At 36.1% G+C, this 12,023-nt stretch overlaps 2 protein-coding genes and 1 long non-coding RNA gene across 3 annotated transcripts; 2 read left to right on the top strand and 1 right to left on the bottom strand.

Moving 5' to 3' along the window:
- Positions 1 to 595: 595 nt before the first annotated feature.
- Positions 596 to 4,179, bottom strand: LOC124434732. The gene is made up of 3 exons (XM_046984631.1): positions 3,724 to 4,179; positions 3,013 to 3,372; positions 596 to 1,723 (listed from the first exon to the last, which is right to left on the bottom strand). Exons 1-3 carry the CDS (start codon positions 4,049 to 4,051, stop codon positions 1,455 to 1,457), a joined length of 957 nt encoding a protein of 318 aa, XP_046840587.1. The 5' UTR covers positions 4,052 to 4,179; the 3' UTR covers positions 596 to 1,454.
- Positions 4,180 to 4,517: 338 nt separating this feature from the next.
- Positions 4,518 to 5,411, top strand: LOC124434733. Its single transcript, XM_046984632.1, has 2 exons — positions 4,518 to 4,796; positions 4,893 to 5,411. Exons 1-2 carry the CDS (start codon positions 4,545 to 4,547, stop codon positions 5,214 to 5,216), a joined length of 576 nt encoding a protein of 191 aa, XP_046840588.1. The 5' UTR covers positions 4,518 to 4,544; the 3' UTR covers positions 5,217 to 5,411.
- A 6-nt stretch (positions 5,412 to 5,417) lies between these two features.
- On the top strand, positions 5,418 to 6,406 carry LOC124434734. The gene is made up of 2 exons (XR_006944872.1): positions 5,418 to 6,000; positions 6,189 to 6,406. It is a non-coding gene; the product is annotated as an uncharacterized LOC124434734 (long non-coding RNA).
- Positions 6,407 to 12,023: the final 5,617 nt, after the last annotated feature.

The raw sequence follows: 12,023 nt of genomic DNA, 5'->3' as shown, positions 1-12,023 counted from the left end.
CATCGTAATGGAGTTGGAAATGGAGATCAATTTGTGTAGTGTGACTTATAGTAGCGGGAAAGCCTATTTATGAGCTCTCTAGTTTTTGAAAAAGTGAACAAGACACGGAATCACGTGGCAAGCGTGTTGAAAATCACAAGAAAACTTAATCTCATTCAAATTGTTTTTTGATTCCACCATAAGGTTGGATTCCACCAAGAGGTCTGGATTTCAATAAGAGCTTGGACGCTTTTTCAATATTTCTTTTTTCCATCAGACAAAGGCATTCTTCAGCATGCTATCATTTGGCAAGTGCATGATTGCTTGCTTTAACTAGACACCATTGTCATAGCTGTGTGTTCATTTTCTTGTGAACGAAGTACATCTTATATATACAAACTGCTTTGATGTTCCACTATCAACAACATGTTCGATTTCCAAGAAGTAAACTAAGAAGGCATTGAAAGATTTTTGTATCTAAATAATTTCATGTCATTTCCTGTTCTGTTCCACACATTGTAGCAACAAGGAAAAGTCCTTATTATATAGAGATTTAAGGAAACTTTTCTTTGTTTGAGGAGTAAAAAAATTGCCATACAACGTACAATTGCTGAAATATGTTTACAAAAATTTATTAGATGTGGTAAATTATGCAGTTACTTGAACATTTAACAAATTATACAAATTGAATTACATATATAACGCCAAATTTTTGTTTATTTTAAAGCGTATAGAATTACAACTTTGCATGTTGCCCATGCAGTGTTCAGATATTATAACAGGAAAAATGTATAGAGAGTGTGACTTTGAATAATCTCATATCAATTTCATACTCGTTGCTTTTAGAGTGGTCTTGCATTTCTCTTACTTTTATAGTAGAGACAATACTGCTCTCTCTAGTATTTGGAGTTTGTATGCAGTGGCGGATAACTCAGTGGGCTAGGTTGTCTGAAGCCTAAACGCCCGCGCTTTCGAGAGGCCCGTTGTGTCTAGACATAGTTAGTTCTTAGTTTTTGCCATTCTGGACTAGTTAAATGTTCTAAGTTTAGACCATTTGTGTTGTTTTAAACCGTACGATCTACTGTTCAAATGCACGATGCTCAGAACTCGTGAAGTACTCGGTTTTCCAAGTTTGAATTTTAAACTTACTTCTTATTGTTCGTACTATGAGTTACAAAACAAGCCGGGAATTCAAAGGCAAAGTAGCGTAAGGAACGCAAACATCATAAAAAACTGAACAACTTTGTCTTAGCCTACAGGCACCATAGTTAGTAATCCGAGCCTGTTTGTAGGTCAAATAATCAAGCTCGACGTTTATTCATACTGAAAACAACGTTAGGGTTTAATTTGAGTGTCATCAGTAACTTAAGAAATTCTCACAATTACATGTATTCTATATAAAATGCAGGCCAAAGTTACACCAATATTGACTATATGAATTGCCCAACGGCAACGAAAATAAACAGCGCGTCCATTCAACGCTGTACAGCCAGCAATGGTCCATCTCTGTGATCTTTTGTGCTTGTCAAGGATGTGTGCAATTCTTCTAGTTTCTCCTCGAGCTTTCGATGTTCGAATTCGATGTTTGCAACAGACTCGTAGAAAACATATGTTCCGCGTGATAATAAACACATACATAGGCCGCCTACGATAAAAGCAAGCCCACCGTACTGCAACATGTTCCATGATGAACGACTGGATTCCTGATATTTCTTGAATAGGACACCCGTAGTGAACACGCAACCTGTATTGATATTTGAATAAGTTATATTTTTTTCATAATGTGATCTCTTGTAGTAGCTAGCTTTCAACAACATTTACAATTGTGAATCCTCGAGATTACTACAGGGAGTATAAAACGAAATGAACTGTTTGGAAAATGACTCTAAAGTCATCAGCGCGCGAGAGTTGCAAAAACTTTTGGTCAAAATAGTGGTTAGACTTCCAGTGTCTCATCTGCCAGTAAAGTTGTGGAAAGAAAGAAATATTTTTAGAATAAAATTTATGATACCGTGAAACACTTTTGAAATAGCTTGCGCACATAAATGAAAAAGATAAAAAGCAATTGCAATACATATTGATAAAATATTGCAGATGTCGTTCAAGTTAACAAACTTTTAGAAATTTTGACTTATGTATGCGCAAACGCTTATCTTTTCGAATTGGTGGCTATTTTGAATTTTTGGTTTTTAAATGCTATCTTTTTAAATTCCCATCAATTGTCTAAATGCCAACATGAATAATTGATGAATGTTTAAAAAAATGTCATTTAAAGTGATTATGACACGAAAATTTATAACAAATTTCTTTGATTGCATTGGATAGTACATATAAAATGAATTTATAACCCCTTTTTAGTAAAATTGACTCAATGTACTTTTTTTAAGAGATATCTATTTTTTATGTAAATGACATAGTTATGACATCACAAAGTATGATGACATTTTAAACATCATTTTTCCCCATCGTTAGAACGTGCAATAAACAAACACAACAGTTAAATGAATACACGTGTTGTTGAATATTTGTAAAGATGCAAATATTGAATATTTAAATGTTAACTGCAGACGAAAACTATACTTTTTCCTAATCGTATATATGCAATGTGATGTCATAACGATGTCATTTGCAAATATTGAAGAGACGCTGCATAGTTCCAAAAAGAAATAAAATAACACAATTCTATTAAAGCAGTTGTTAAGTCATTTAAAATTGCCTTTATAATGCAATCATAAAACACTATTGTAAAATTTGGTGTTATAAACACTTTAAAAAGGAAAAACGTAAAATATTCTGCGATTTGGATGCCTAACGTTCACGCTTTATCCTTCTTCAGTTTTTTACACACCCTGTATATTGAACAACACAATGAATTGATATAAGCCATATATTTGGTCCCACAATCCCAAGTAAACGCCTGATTGACTTTTTCTTTACTGTAAAGTACTATCGCAAATCACGGAAAGCTCAAAAATTATTGATATGAGAGCAAAGAAGCCGGAGCTCTCTAATGCACGAAATTATAGATCTAACCTGCACCACGCATGACCCGTGACGCCCATTTTCTGATGTTCATTTTCTCAGCGAGCTCATAAATAGCTTTTTCCGCTCTTTTTAACCGTCCTCTACACAAATCGATCTTCGTTTTGGCTTCCCTGAAGACGTTGTCAAACTTCCTGCCCGTTAAGTAATCGACGCCTTCACTCTCCACTATGACTTCAATCAACCTGCTTGCTTCCTCGACTAACCTCACAATTGAAGCCTGGTGTTCTTTGGTAGCCTCAAAACAATCCATTATGTATTGACGTTCGCTTGGATACGGATCGCTGTCGTTATTCAGAAATGCACTGGCTATTTTCATCATCAGACAGAGTTGCGCGTTATCCCCCATCTCTGGATATAAATATACATGAACAAATAATTGTATGCAACTTTTTCAACATAATAAATATAGTATAGGTATAACACTCCATTTCAAGTTACCAACTCACTTTTACCCATTTTTGTATACTTTTCATCATAATTGATCCATGGAACTCGCAAGATATGTTATTTCTTTATGTATTGCATGTTCATTTTATAATAATGACTTGGCTCAGAAGGGCTCCCTATACTAAGTTCACCGATAGTTTATATTTACTGTCTGATTCGCATTCTTTTAGTATCGTAGCTATACATTGTTAACAATCAGGTTTCTTTTGACATTCCTAATGGTGAGAAATAAGAAATAGAAGCATTACGCACCTGTTAGTTTATACAGTGCTCTCAAAATCTGTTCCAGTTTTTTTGCGTCCAAGTTCGCACTTTGGCCAGTGTCCTCCAGCATTTTCAGAGTCGTATCTATTACTTTTATAAACTTTGACGACCAACTGGTTTGGCTTGATCTTTGTCTTTCATTTTGGTAGCGTTGAACTTCGGGTTTCAAATTCAACCGGTCACCTATAGACTTAGCTACTTTCCCGGCGGCTTCAGTTATAAGGTCACGGTTGATAGTCGCTTCCATATTTGCGTTTTCATCGCCAACTTCAAGCAGTTGTCGCTCGTCTTGGTTTAATATTTGTCTGACTGCCATGAAAATGAAATGAAAGATACTCAATCAAAGTTTCTTATCTCGTTATCTTGGTATTGCTGGGGTCGATGTGTTATGATATTAAAGCGTTTCTGTCCGTGGATTTTATATCGCGTGATTCGACACAATCGGAAACACGAAAATAGTAAGTCAATTGACCTTATATGGACAATGTTATTAGTGATCTATTTATTTTTTCTCTTTAGCTTTTGCATAACTGACAGCATGACAAGGCCATGTTGTCACATGCAAGTTTAAAATGAATTATCTTGGAGCAGTCCTGGGAAATTCCCTTTGCTATAGACCTTTGCAGTGACGTCACGCACGCCTTAGCAACTGTTGTTTGGGGGGAGCAACTGCAGGACAAGCGCATGTGCACGCTTTATATGTTATTATGGCTAGTAACATAAAGTCAGCACTTTCTAGGTCAAAAAAGGTTTTTTTGCCTCGATATGTAGGAAATATTCAGTGTAAGGATAGTAAAGCGCGTTACAAAATGAAATTGAGACGTTGCAATGGAGACGATCCGTACGAAATACCAAAAAATCAATGGCTCGACGATATCGATCTGTGGCCAGCTGTCAGCTACATTGATATTTGCATGTATTTATTATTTTCGGTCAGTCCGTACACGAACGAGCAGTTGAAAAACTATAAGAGTCTTGATAGTTATCAAAATTTTGTGAATGGACGGGTACGTGAAATGTTGGTGAAAAAATATGGCGATCATTGCTTGCTTATTGCTAAGGTAAATGCTTCTCAGTTGTCACTAAAAACATTGCACATTGGCTGCACTCGTGCTTTAATGATACTGAACGCCTTGTTTCTTTTTTCACTACACCAGGTTAATCACTCTCAAAGAATGTCGGAGAAGCCACTTACTCCTTGTGTTGTTTGCGAAAAGAACGGCAAAGTATTAACAGCGCACTGCGATTGTATGGCAGGAATAGGTGAAAGCTGCTCTCACGTCGCTTCACTTCTGTGGGCTGTTGAAGCTGGTGCACGAAAACGAGATTCTTTAACTGTGACTGATAAGAAGGCATACTGGGTCCTTCAAGTGCTGTCAAGGTTGTGCCATACGCTAAAGTACAGCATATCAATTTTAGTAAATTTAATAAGAAATGCGAAGGAAAAGTGCAAAGAAATCCAATTTCTGCCCCATCGTTAGAATTGGATGAATATTTTAAAACTATTAGTTCTGCCTCATCAAAACCAGCAATACTTTCTTTAATACATCCATATTCTGATTGTTATGTGCCTAAAGCCTTGCACTCTGACTTGCCACCAGTCATAAGTGATCTTTATGATCCCACACTATTAGACAAATCACTACAAACTTTGCTGGAATTATCAGAGTCGAAACTGGACTGCTTTAATGTTACAGTTGAGCTGCAAAAAACTGTAGAAGAAAAAACTAGAGATCAAGCAAATTCTCGTCTTTGGTTTCGAATTCTTGCTGGAAGAGTGACTGCTTCAAAGTTCAAAGCAGCTTGTTGCACCAACAGAGATTCACCTTTGAAGAGTCTGATCACAAGCATTTGCTATCCAGAGCTGAAGAAATTTTAAACTGCAGCAACAAGATGGGGTTGCCAGCATGAAGAGGTGGAAAGATACGAATATTGGAAATGGCTAAACACAAACCATGAAAATGCTTCAGTAACAAACAGTGGATCCTGGATTCATTTGACCTATGGATTTCTTGGTGCTTCTCCAGATGGACTTGTCTCTTGCCAATGTTGTGGCACTGGGATTTGTTATTCATTGTGTCTATGTTTCATGGGGAAAAGGTCAACATAATAAATACATCACCTGTTGATTTTGTTTTGATAGTGTCCATTTTGCCATAAAGATGTGAGACAATTGAAACTTCAACAGATGAAAGGTTGTTTTGCATTGAAGTAAAAAGTGATAGCACAAAACAACTTAAAAGAACTCATGCATATTACTATCAAGTAAGTACATTTGTAAATTATTCTAATTTCAATTAAAAACCTTAATGTATAGCAATTCACTTTCTTAAGTTATTGTTCAGTTGTCATGCACTGGTTTGAGCTAATGTGATCTTGTTGTGTGGACAGAAGAAGACTTGTTTTCATAAATTCGTTTAACAAGCTTAATGCATAAAAATTCACTTTTTTAGGTTATGGCTCAGTTGTCATGCACAGGTTTGAGCTACTGGGATTTTGTTGTGTGGACAGAGAGACTTGTTTGTTGAACGAATCTTGCAGAATAACGAATTTATAGAAAGTAACAGAGGCAGCACAGAAATTTGTGTTGAGGGGACTCCTTCCAGAGTTAACTGGAAAATGGTACTTAAGACCCCAAAAAATTGAATAAATGAAATATAATGAAATCAAATGTCTTATAAATATTATTTGTACAATTTTAAGTGTATGCATGCAAAATCTTTCAAAAAATATTATTAGTCATAATGTACGACAGAATCACAAATGTTAATTAGTGCACAGCTAACAGTAACTATTTTGTCGATCGTAGTGGGCTCATTCTTTTTAGAAATGATAAAATCATACGGCTGAGTTGAACTCAGAAGTGCATATTTCTTTCTAATGTTTCCAATCACTCTTTCCACGTGAATCCTCACATTAGCAATTCGTCTGGTTTGTTCAACTTCAATGCCACTGAGCTGTTTTCAGTGTGCGAATTAACAGTGTGCAATGTGCAATTTGCACATCGTTTTTGCTAAAATGGAAAAAATTGCACATCGCTTTTTCAAACGATATGCAAAAAAAATTCTTTATTGATTATTACCACATAAATTGAAAAACGTTTTCAAGCTTAATCTTTACTGATCTTTACTTTATAAACGAGTGCGCTGCACGACATTAGAATCCATGTTTACACAATGTCATCAAATTTTAAAGATGTTGTCACTTTGAGACTGGTAAGTCTGTCAACAGTCCACATACATGGTCCTTATATGCTTATGACAATAGGTGTGTAATACATTATTTATGTCAATTTTTGCATTTGCGTTGTTTTGTACTGCGTTACGTACTGTTTTTGACATCATAGCTATTTTGAGTATTTTCGATAAAATCAGGAAACAGTTTCATTTTGATTCTTAAAAGAAGACAAAAAAGAACTTAAATAAGCCAAATTTAAAAAATAAACTAAAGGGAATTTCGATTTTAAATAACGTGAGAAAAAGAAGCCAAATTTGGCTCAAAATATTAAGCCAATCTGGCAACCTTGATCAGCCATACTTTTTATTTTTACATATTGCTTGGAATATGACATAAAAATGTTGTTTTTTTGCGTAAGTAAACATCAAAATTGTTACTGTTAATAATCAGAAAGCAAAAGTATACTCGGTGTTTCTCTTTTCACTTTTGTCTTTCTTGCCATCTTCGTCGAAAGGTTGTAGCTACCGGCAAAGTTAATACAGTAAAAAATGGATGGAACATTAAATGCTGACTCGCTTGAGTACTAGGATGATGGCCAAGAGGTGAATTTATTGCGCTGTAAAGTTTGCACAAAAAAGAGGATAGAATTACATGCGCAAAAAATTTCTCTCATACATTTGTAACTGGATCAGCGGTTGTAAAGAAAAACACTATCGTAAATATATAATTAATTTAGCAATTAGCGCTGTATAATGATTAGCCTAATATCGATTTGATTATGCCTCCAAAGAAACATTTTTGTCATAAAAAATTGCACATCGTTTTTTTCAACTAATTCGCACACTGGCTGTTTTTACCCTTAGTAAAAGCTGGCATCTTGATAGTTGCACTGTACAAACCAACTGACTCGTGGATATCAAAGCCTCTATCAGCTAAGATTACATCTGCAGGTAAGAGCTTATCAAGGAGACCACTGTTCTCAGTCAAATGTTTGTCACTGACTCTTCTTCACTAGCCACTGGAAACAAAGCTTACTGTACACTGGGGGAGTGACAGCATTTAAGTACTTAATCATGTTGTGGTGCTTGTAGGATGAGTAAGTTTGTGCCCTCGCAAGAGGATTTAATGCACTATCCAAAAAATCTCAAAGCAGTCAATGATGGCAACAAATTTAGGGCAGTGTTTTCTAAAATCCATGGGCAAGGTCTTTCTTAAGGCTTCCCTGTCAGGCCATAAAATACGAAGGCTTAATCGGTTATAAAGAACATCAATTACTTGTAAGAAAATTCTTGATACAGTTCCCTTGTTGATGTTTCCAAATCGATAAGCTAAATCTACACCAGTTAAATTAAGTCGCAGTTTCATATCTGTTAAAAGCAACTGCCTAAATGGTGACAAAGAGCATTTGGGAGAATGCATAAGATAAGGGCGTACCACTTCCAGTGTTGCTGACAAGATCTTCCAATTTGGCAGACCAGTGTAAAAAAGGACTTTTTCTTCATCATTTAAGAAGGATTTCTCGTCAAGCGTCATGTAACTTATCTTTTTTTTTAACTCGAGATTTTCTTGGGTCAAGCGATTGATCTCGCTCTTCATTGCAGTTATTTTATCCAAACTCAGTTCAGTTTGTGAATATTTGTTGTTCGATTCTGATTCTGACAATGAAGCAGATGTGGCTGATGTGACTCCGTATTCTTCGTCTACAAGATGGTTGTCAAGGTCGATTGGGTCACTGTTGACAGTACTGTTTCAACGGATTCACTTCTTTTTCGTTTTTCATTTCATTCCGAAATACGAGCATAGCGATTGACATCAACTTTTTCGACATATGTATGTCTGTAGTGAGGTACAACGCTCTATTTCTATCGTTTCTCATTAATTTCATTAATTTTGACACTAGCCGCGGGCTCCTGTAGTGAGGTACATAACGTGCGTATATTATTCATCTAGATTTATATATTAGGAATAGAGAGAATACTCACGACTTTTGTAAATAACTTCTTCGCTAGTGAATAAAATAATCACAAAAATTTAATAGCGTTCTAGTACATTGAAATCACGTTCGGAGCTCATACGAAAGACTTATATAACACTAAATTGGTGACCCCGAAAGATATTCTTGACTGACGAAATGGCTACAACTGATGAACTCAACACTTCTTCCACGACAGATTCTTCATCTGTCACACCAACCGCTTCTATGATCAGCATCAAACTTCCACCATACTGGCCTAACGACCCAGAACTGTGGTTTTCTTATATTTACGCTCAATTTACGACGCGCAATATCACCTCGCAAAAAACCAAATACGCATACGTTGTTGGTTCCCTTCAACCCGAAATTGCTCAGGAGGTTCGCAATATCATCCTTCATCCCCCTGTTCTTGATCCATATGACACCCTGCGACGCGAGTTAATCCACCGTACCTCATATCTGAGCAACAGAGACTTCACCAACTGCTCACATGCGAAGAACTAGGAGATCGGAAACCTTCCCAACTCCCTCGCAAGATGGAACAACTACTTGGTACTCAGACCTTACCCCCATCCATCATGAAACAATTATTTATACAACGTCTCCCCACCACTGTTCAGGCTATTCTGACACCTACACAGGAGACACTTGTCCTCAAGAACCTTGCCAAGTCGGCCAATAAAATTAGAGAAGTCAACAACATTCAACAATCCACATCCACCGAAAAAGAAATGTTCGCGGCAAAAACAATGTTTTTATTTTAGGAACTATACTTTGTAATGTTTACGCTGCATGTTTTCCCCTCTTCGTGGATTTCGTCTCCTTACTAAGAAATATCACTAGAACTATAACATTTATCATTTGCTACGACTGATCAAAAGGTGCGAGGTCCAACTTTATACGAAACTGTCGATGGCCCACAAAAGAGGAAGTTTGGTTAAAATCTTAATAATTAAAACAGCGTGTCAGCTGGGGGGAGTCTTTCGAGTAAATAGGTGAACACTGAACATTTGAAGTTGAAAATGTATCTACCTTATTGATAAATATGTAATATTACACCCATGCACAATAACACATGTATGTATGCTTCACTCAACGAAAGACTTTACTGAGACTTCACTTTAAAGCTTCTTGTCCCATGGGACATTCTATACCATTTAATTATAAGAGAATTATCGCCTTCACTCCATCAATTCTCGGGACTCTGTATGCCATAGAGCATGCGTGGTCACGTTCCAACAAATCACTGCTTCGCTCCCTGTTCTCGATAGCCGATTTACCTTTAGCAATAGAGTTTAGGGCCATTTCGCATAAAGTGAGAAGGAAACCTTACCAATAATAACAACTATTTTCGTAAATGAGCACATGCTTTCTGGAATTTCATTGATATGCTCGATTTGATTCTAGGTGCATTTGAGATATCGTGCGATGGACGAGGGATATTTTCCAAGCTTGCAAGACATGGTTTTCCTTCTATGAATGAGGTAAAATTGTAATGACGTCAGAAATAGTTTGTTTTGATTTGACCGAATTTCGTTCATCGAGGGAATGGCTTTGAAGTTCGTCTTTGAATTGCAGTATTCATTTGGCTGTTATGATTTTATCATTGGTTGTTTTTTGTAAGAAGAAACAGTCAATAATTTATGAATCTATTGTGAATGAGTTAAGTTCCTTTCTTGGGACGTAACTCATAGGGAGTATATCTATTATTTGATAAAAAAGGAGTTAATTGCCTCTATTCTGGATTTGACTTCAGTTGCTAATCTGTCACCCTGCCATGCCCTTTTTGTTAAATTTTGTTACTCACATACCATAATTTTGAGATAGTTTGTAAGTGTGCTCCATTAGCAAAAGTCACAATTGCTTTTGATTAGTTGCTTGGTATATTAATAATTCACCAATAAATTGACGCACCCCCCGCACCACTTTAAGCCAAGGATAAGTGGAATGTTAACCGCCCCCCTTTCCAGTAAACCCCATTCCCTATTATGACGCACTTTTTGGCTAAAACAGTCATTACTTGTTGGCTGTATGTAATTGAATTGGTGCCCAAACACATGGTCGGATTAAACACCCAAGTACATGGTCCATGATCTCTTTTGTCCCTCACAATATGATTAAAAATTGGTTCTCATGAAACAAGTCGCCGACGTCGTTCGTATGATCAGTGAGAACAAGCACTGGGAAGAGATCACCAATGTGAACCGCGCCAAATGTCGATGTATTCACGAAGATTGCATGTGTGGCCTGAGTGTCATGGTTAACAAGACAGCTTGTCCCTGTGAATGTGAAGGAATGTGCCCAGGGTTGTGAGAACGTTGGTCAGGTCGTGAATTTTCACAATATTTCCATTGGATTTAATTAATTTAATAATTTAATAGCAATTCATCACATATTAGCATTATACGTTGTATTTGACGATGAAGTCCGTCGTGTGATTTTGACGGATGGAAAAACGAGCGAATGTAACTTATTATTGAAGAAATGATTTTTGTCGAAATATATCAAAACGAATGAAAACAAACTTGACTTTCTCTTTATGATTTATCCTCTGTTCAAATTATCATTTTAAATAAAATGTGAAAGAAAAAGAAGATGAAGGTATTCAAAAGACTGCGGTAAGTTCTTAATGAGTTGCAAATACATATTTAGTTTCAGTGTATTGTTCAGTCGCCTGTCAGATAGTCAGATTCAACAATGGCGAGAAAGAAAGCCAAACTTTGCTTATTAATTATGTTTTGAATAACTTAAGATTCACTTAAAAGACATAGTAAAAGTTGACCAATGAAACTATTTGTAAAAAAAAACGAATAAAAAACACTGTCTGGCTCAAAAAATGTATTTAGCCAAGTATTTCGGTATTACAGAAAATTTATCCGTCAAAAAGTTTTCAAACCGTGCCACATTTGCAAGGAACATGTCCTCCTTTCATAAATCTCTTCCCTCTTATGTGAAACAAGAAATGTAAAACTTTAAAAGTACAAAATATATGTTTCCTATTTTAAATATCCGAGTATATATTTACCAAAGCGGATTAGTTCTTTACTGCGTTTTGCCTATGAAGGAGCTCATAAGTCAGAAAATAGCTTGTTGTTTGTGTAGTAATTGATTCCTAAGGAGGCGTAAACACAAATAA

This window comes from Xenia sp. Carnegie-2017, unplaced genomic scaffold (assembly GCF_021976095.1).
Source record: "Xenia sp. Carnegie-2017 unplaced genomic scaffold, XeniaSp_v1 HiC_scaffold_14, whole genome shotgun sequence".
NCBI classification, from domain to species: Eukaryota; Metazoa; Cnidaria; class Anthozoa; order Malacalcyonacea; family Xeniidae; genus Xenia; species Xenia sp. Carnegie-2017.
The sequence above is the reverse complement of the archived record's forward strand: the minus strand, read 5'-3'. Positions and strand labels throughout refer to the sequence as shown.

What these genes read in the sequence shown, in the direction of transcription:
- LOC124434733 (XM_046984632.1), top strand. Translation starts at nt 4,545, where the DNA reads ATGAAATTGAGACGTTGCAATGGAGACGATCCGTACGAAATACCAAAA. An exon ending in ATTGCTTGCTTATTGCTAAG is followed by an intron (nt 4,797 to 4,892) that starts GTAAATGCTTCT and finishes TCACTACACCAG; the next exon opens with GTTAATCACTCTCAAAGAAT.
- LOC124434732 (XM_046984631.1), bottom strand. Translation starts at nt 4,051, where the DNA reads ATGGCAGTCAGACAAATATTAAACCAAGACGAGCGACAACTGCTTGAA. An exon ending in AGCACTGTATAAACTAACAG is followed by an intron (nt 3,373 to 3,723) that starts GTGCGTAATGCT and finishes ATTTATATCCAG; the next exon opens with AGATGGGGGATAACGCGCAA. An exon ending in ACGGGTCATGCGTGGTGCAG is followed by an intron (nt 1,724 to 3,012) that starts GTTAGATCTATA and finishes ATATCAATACAG; the next exon opens with GTTGCGTGTTCACTACGGGT.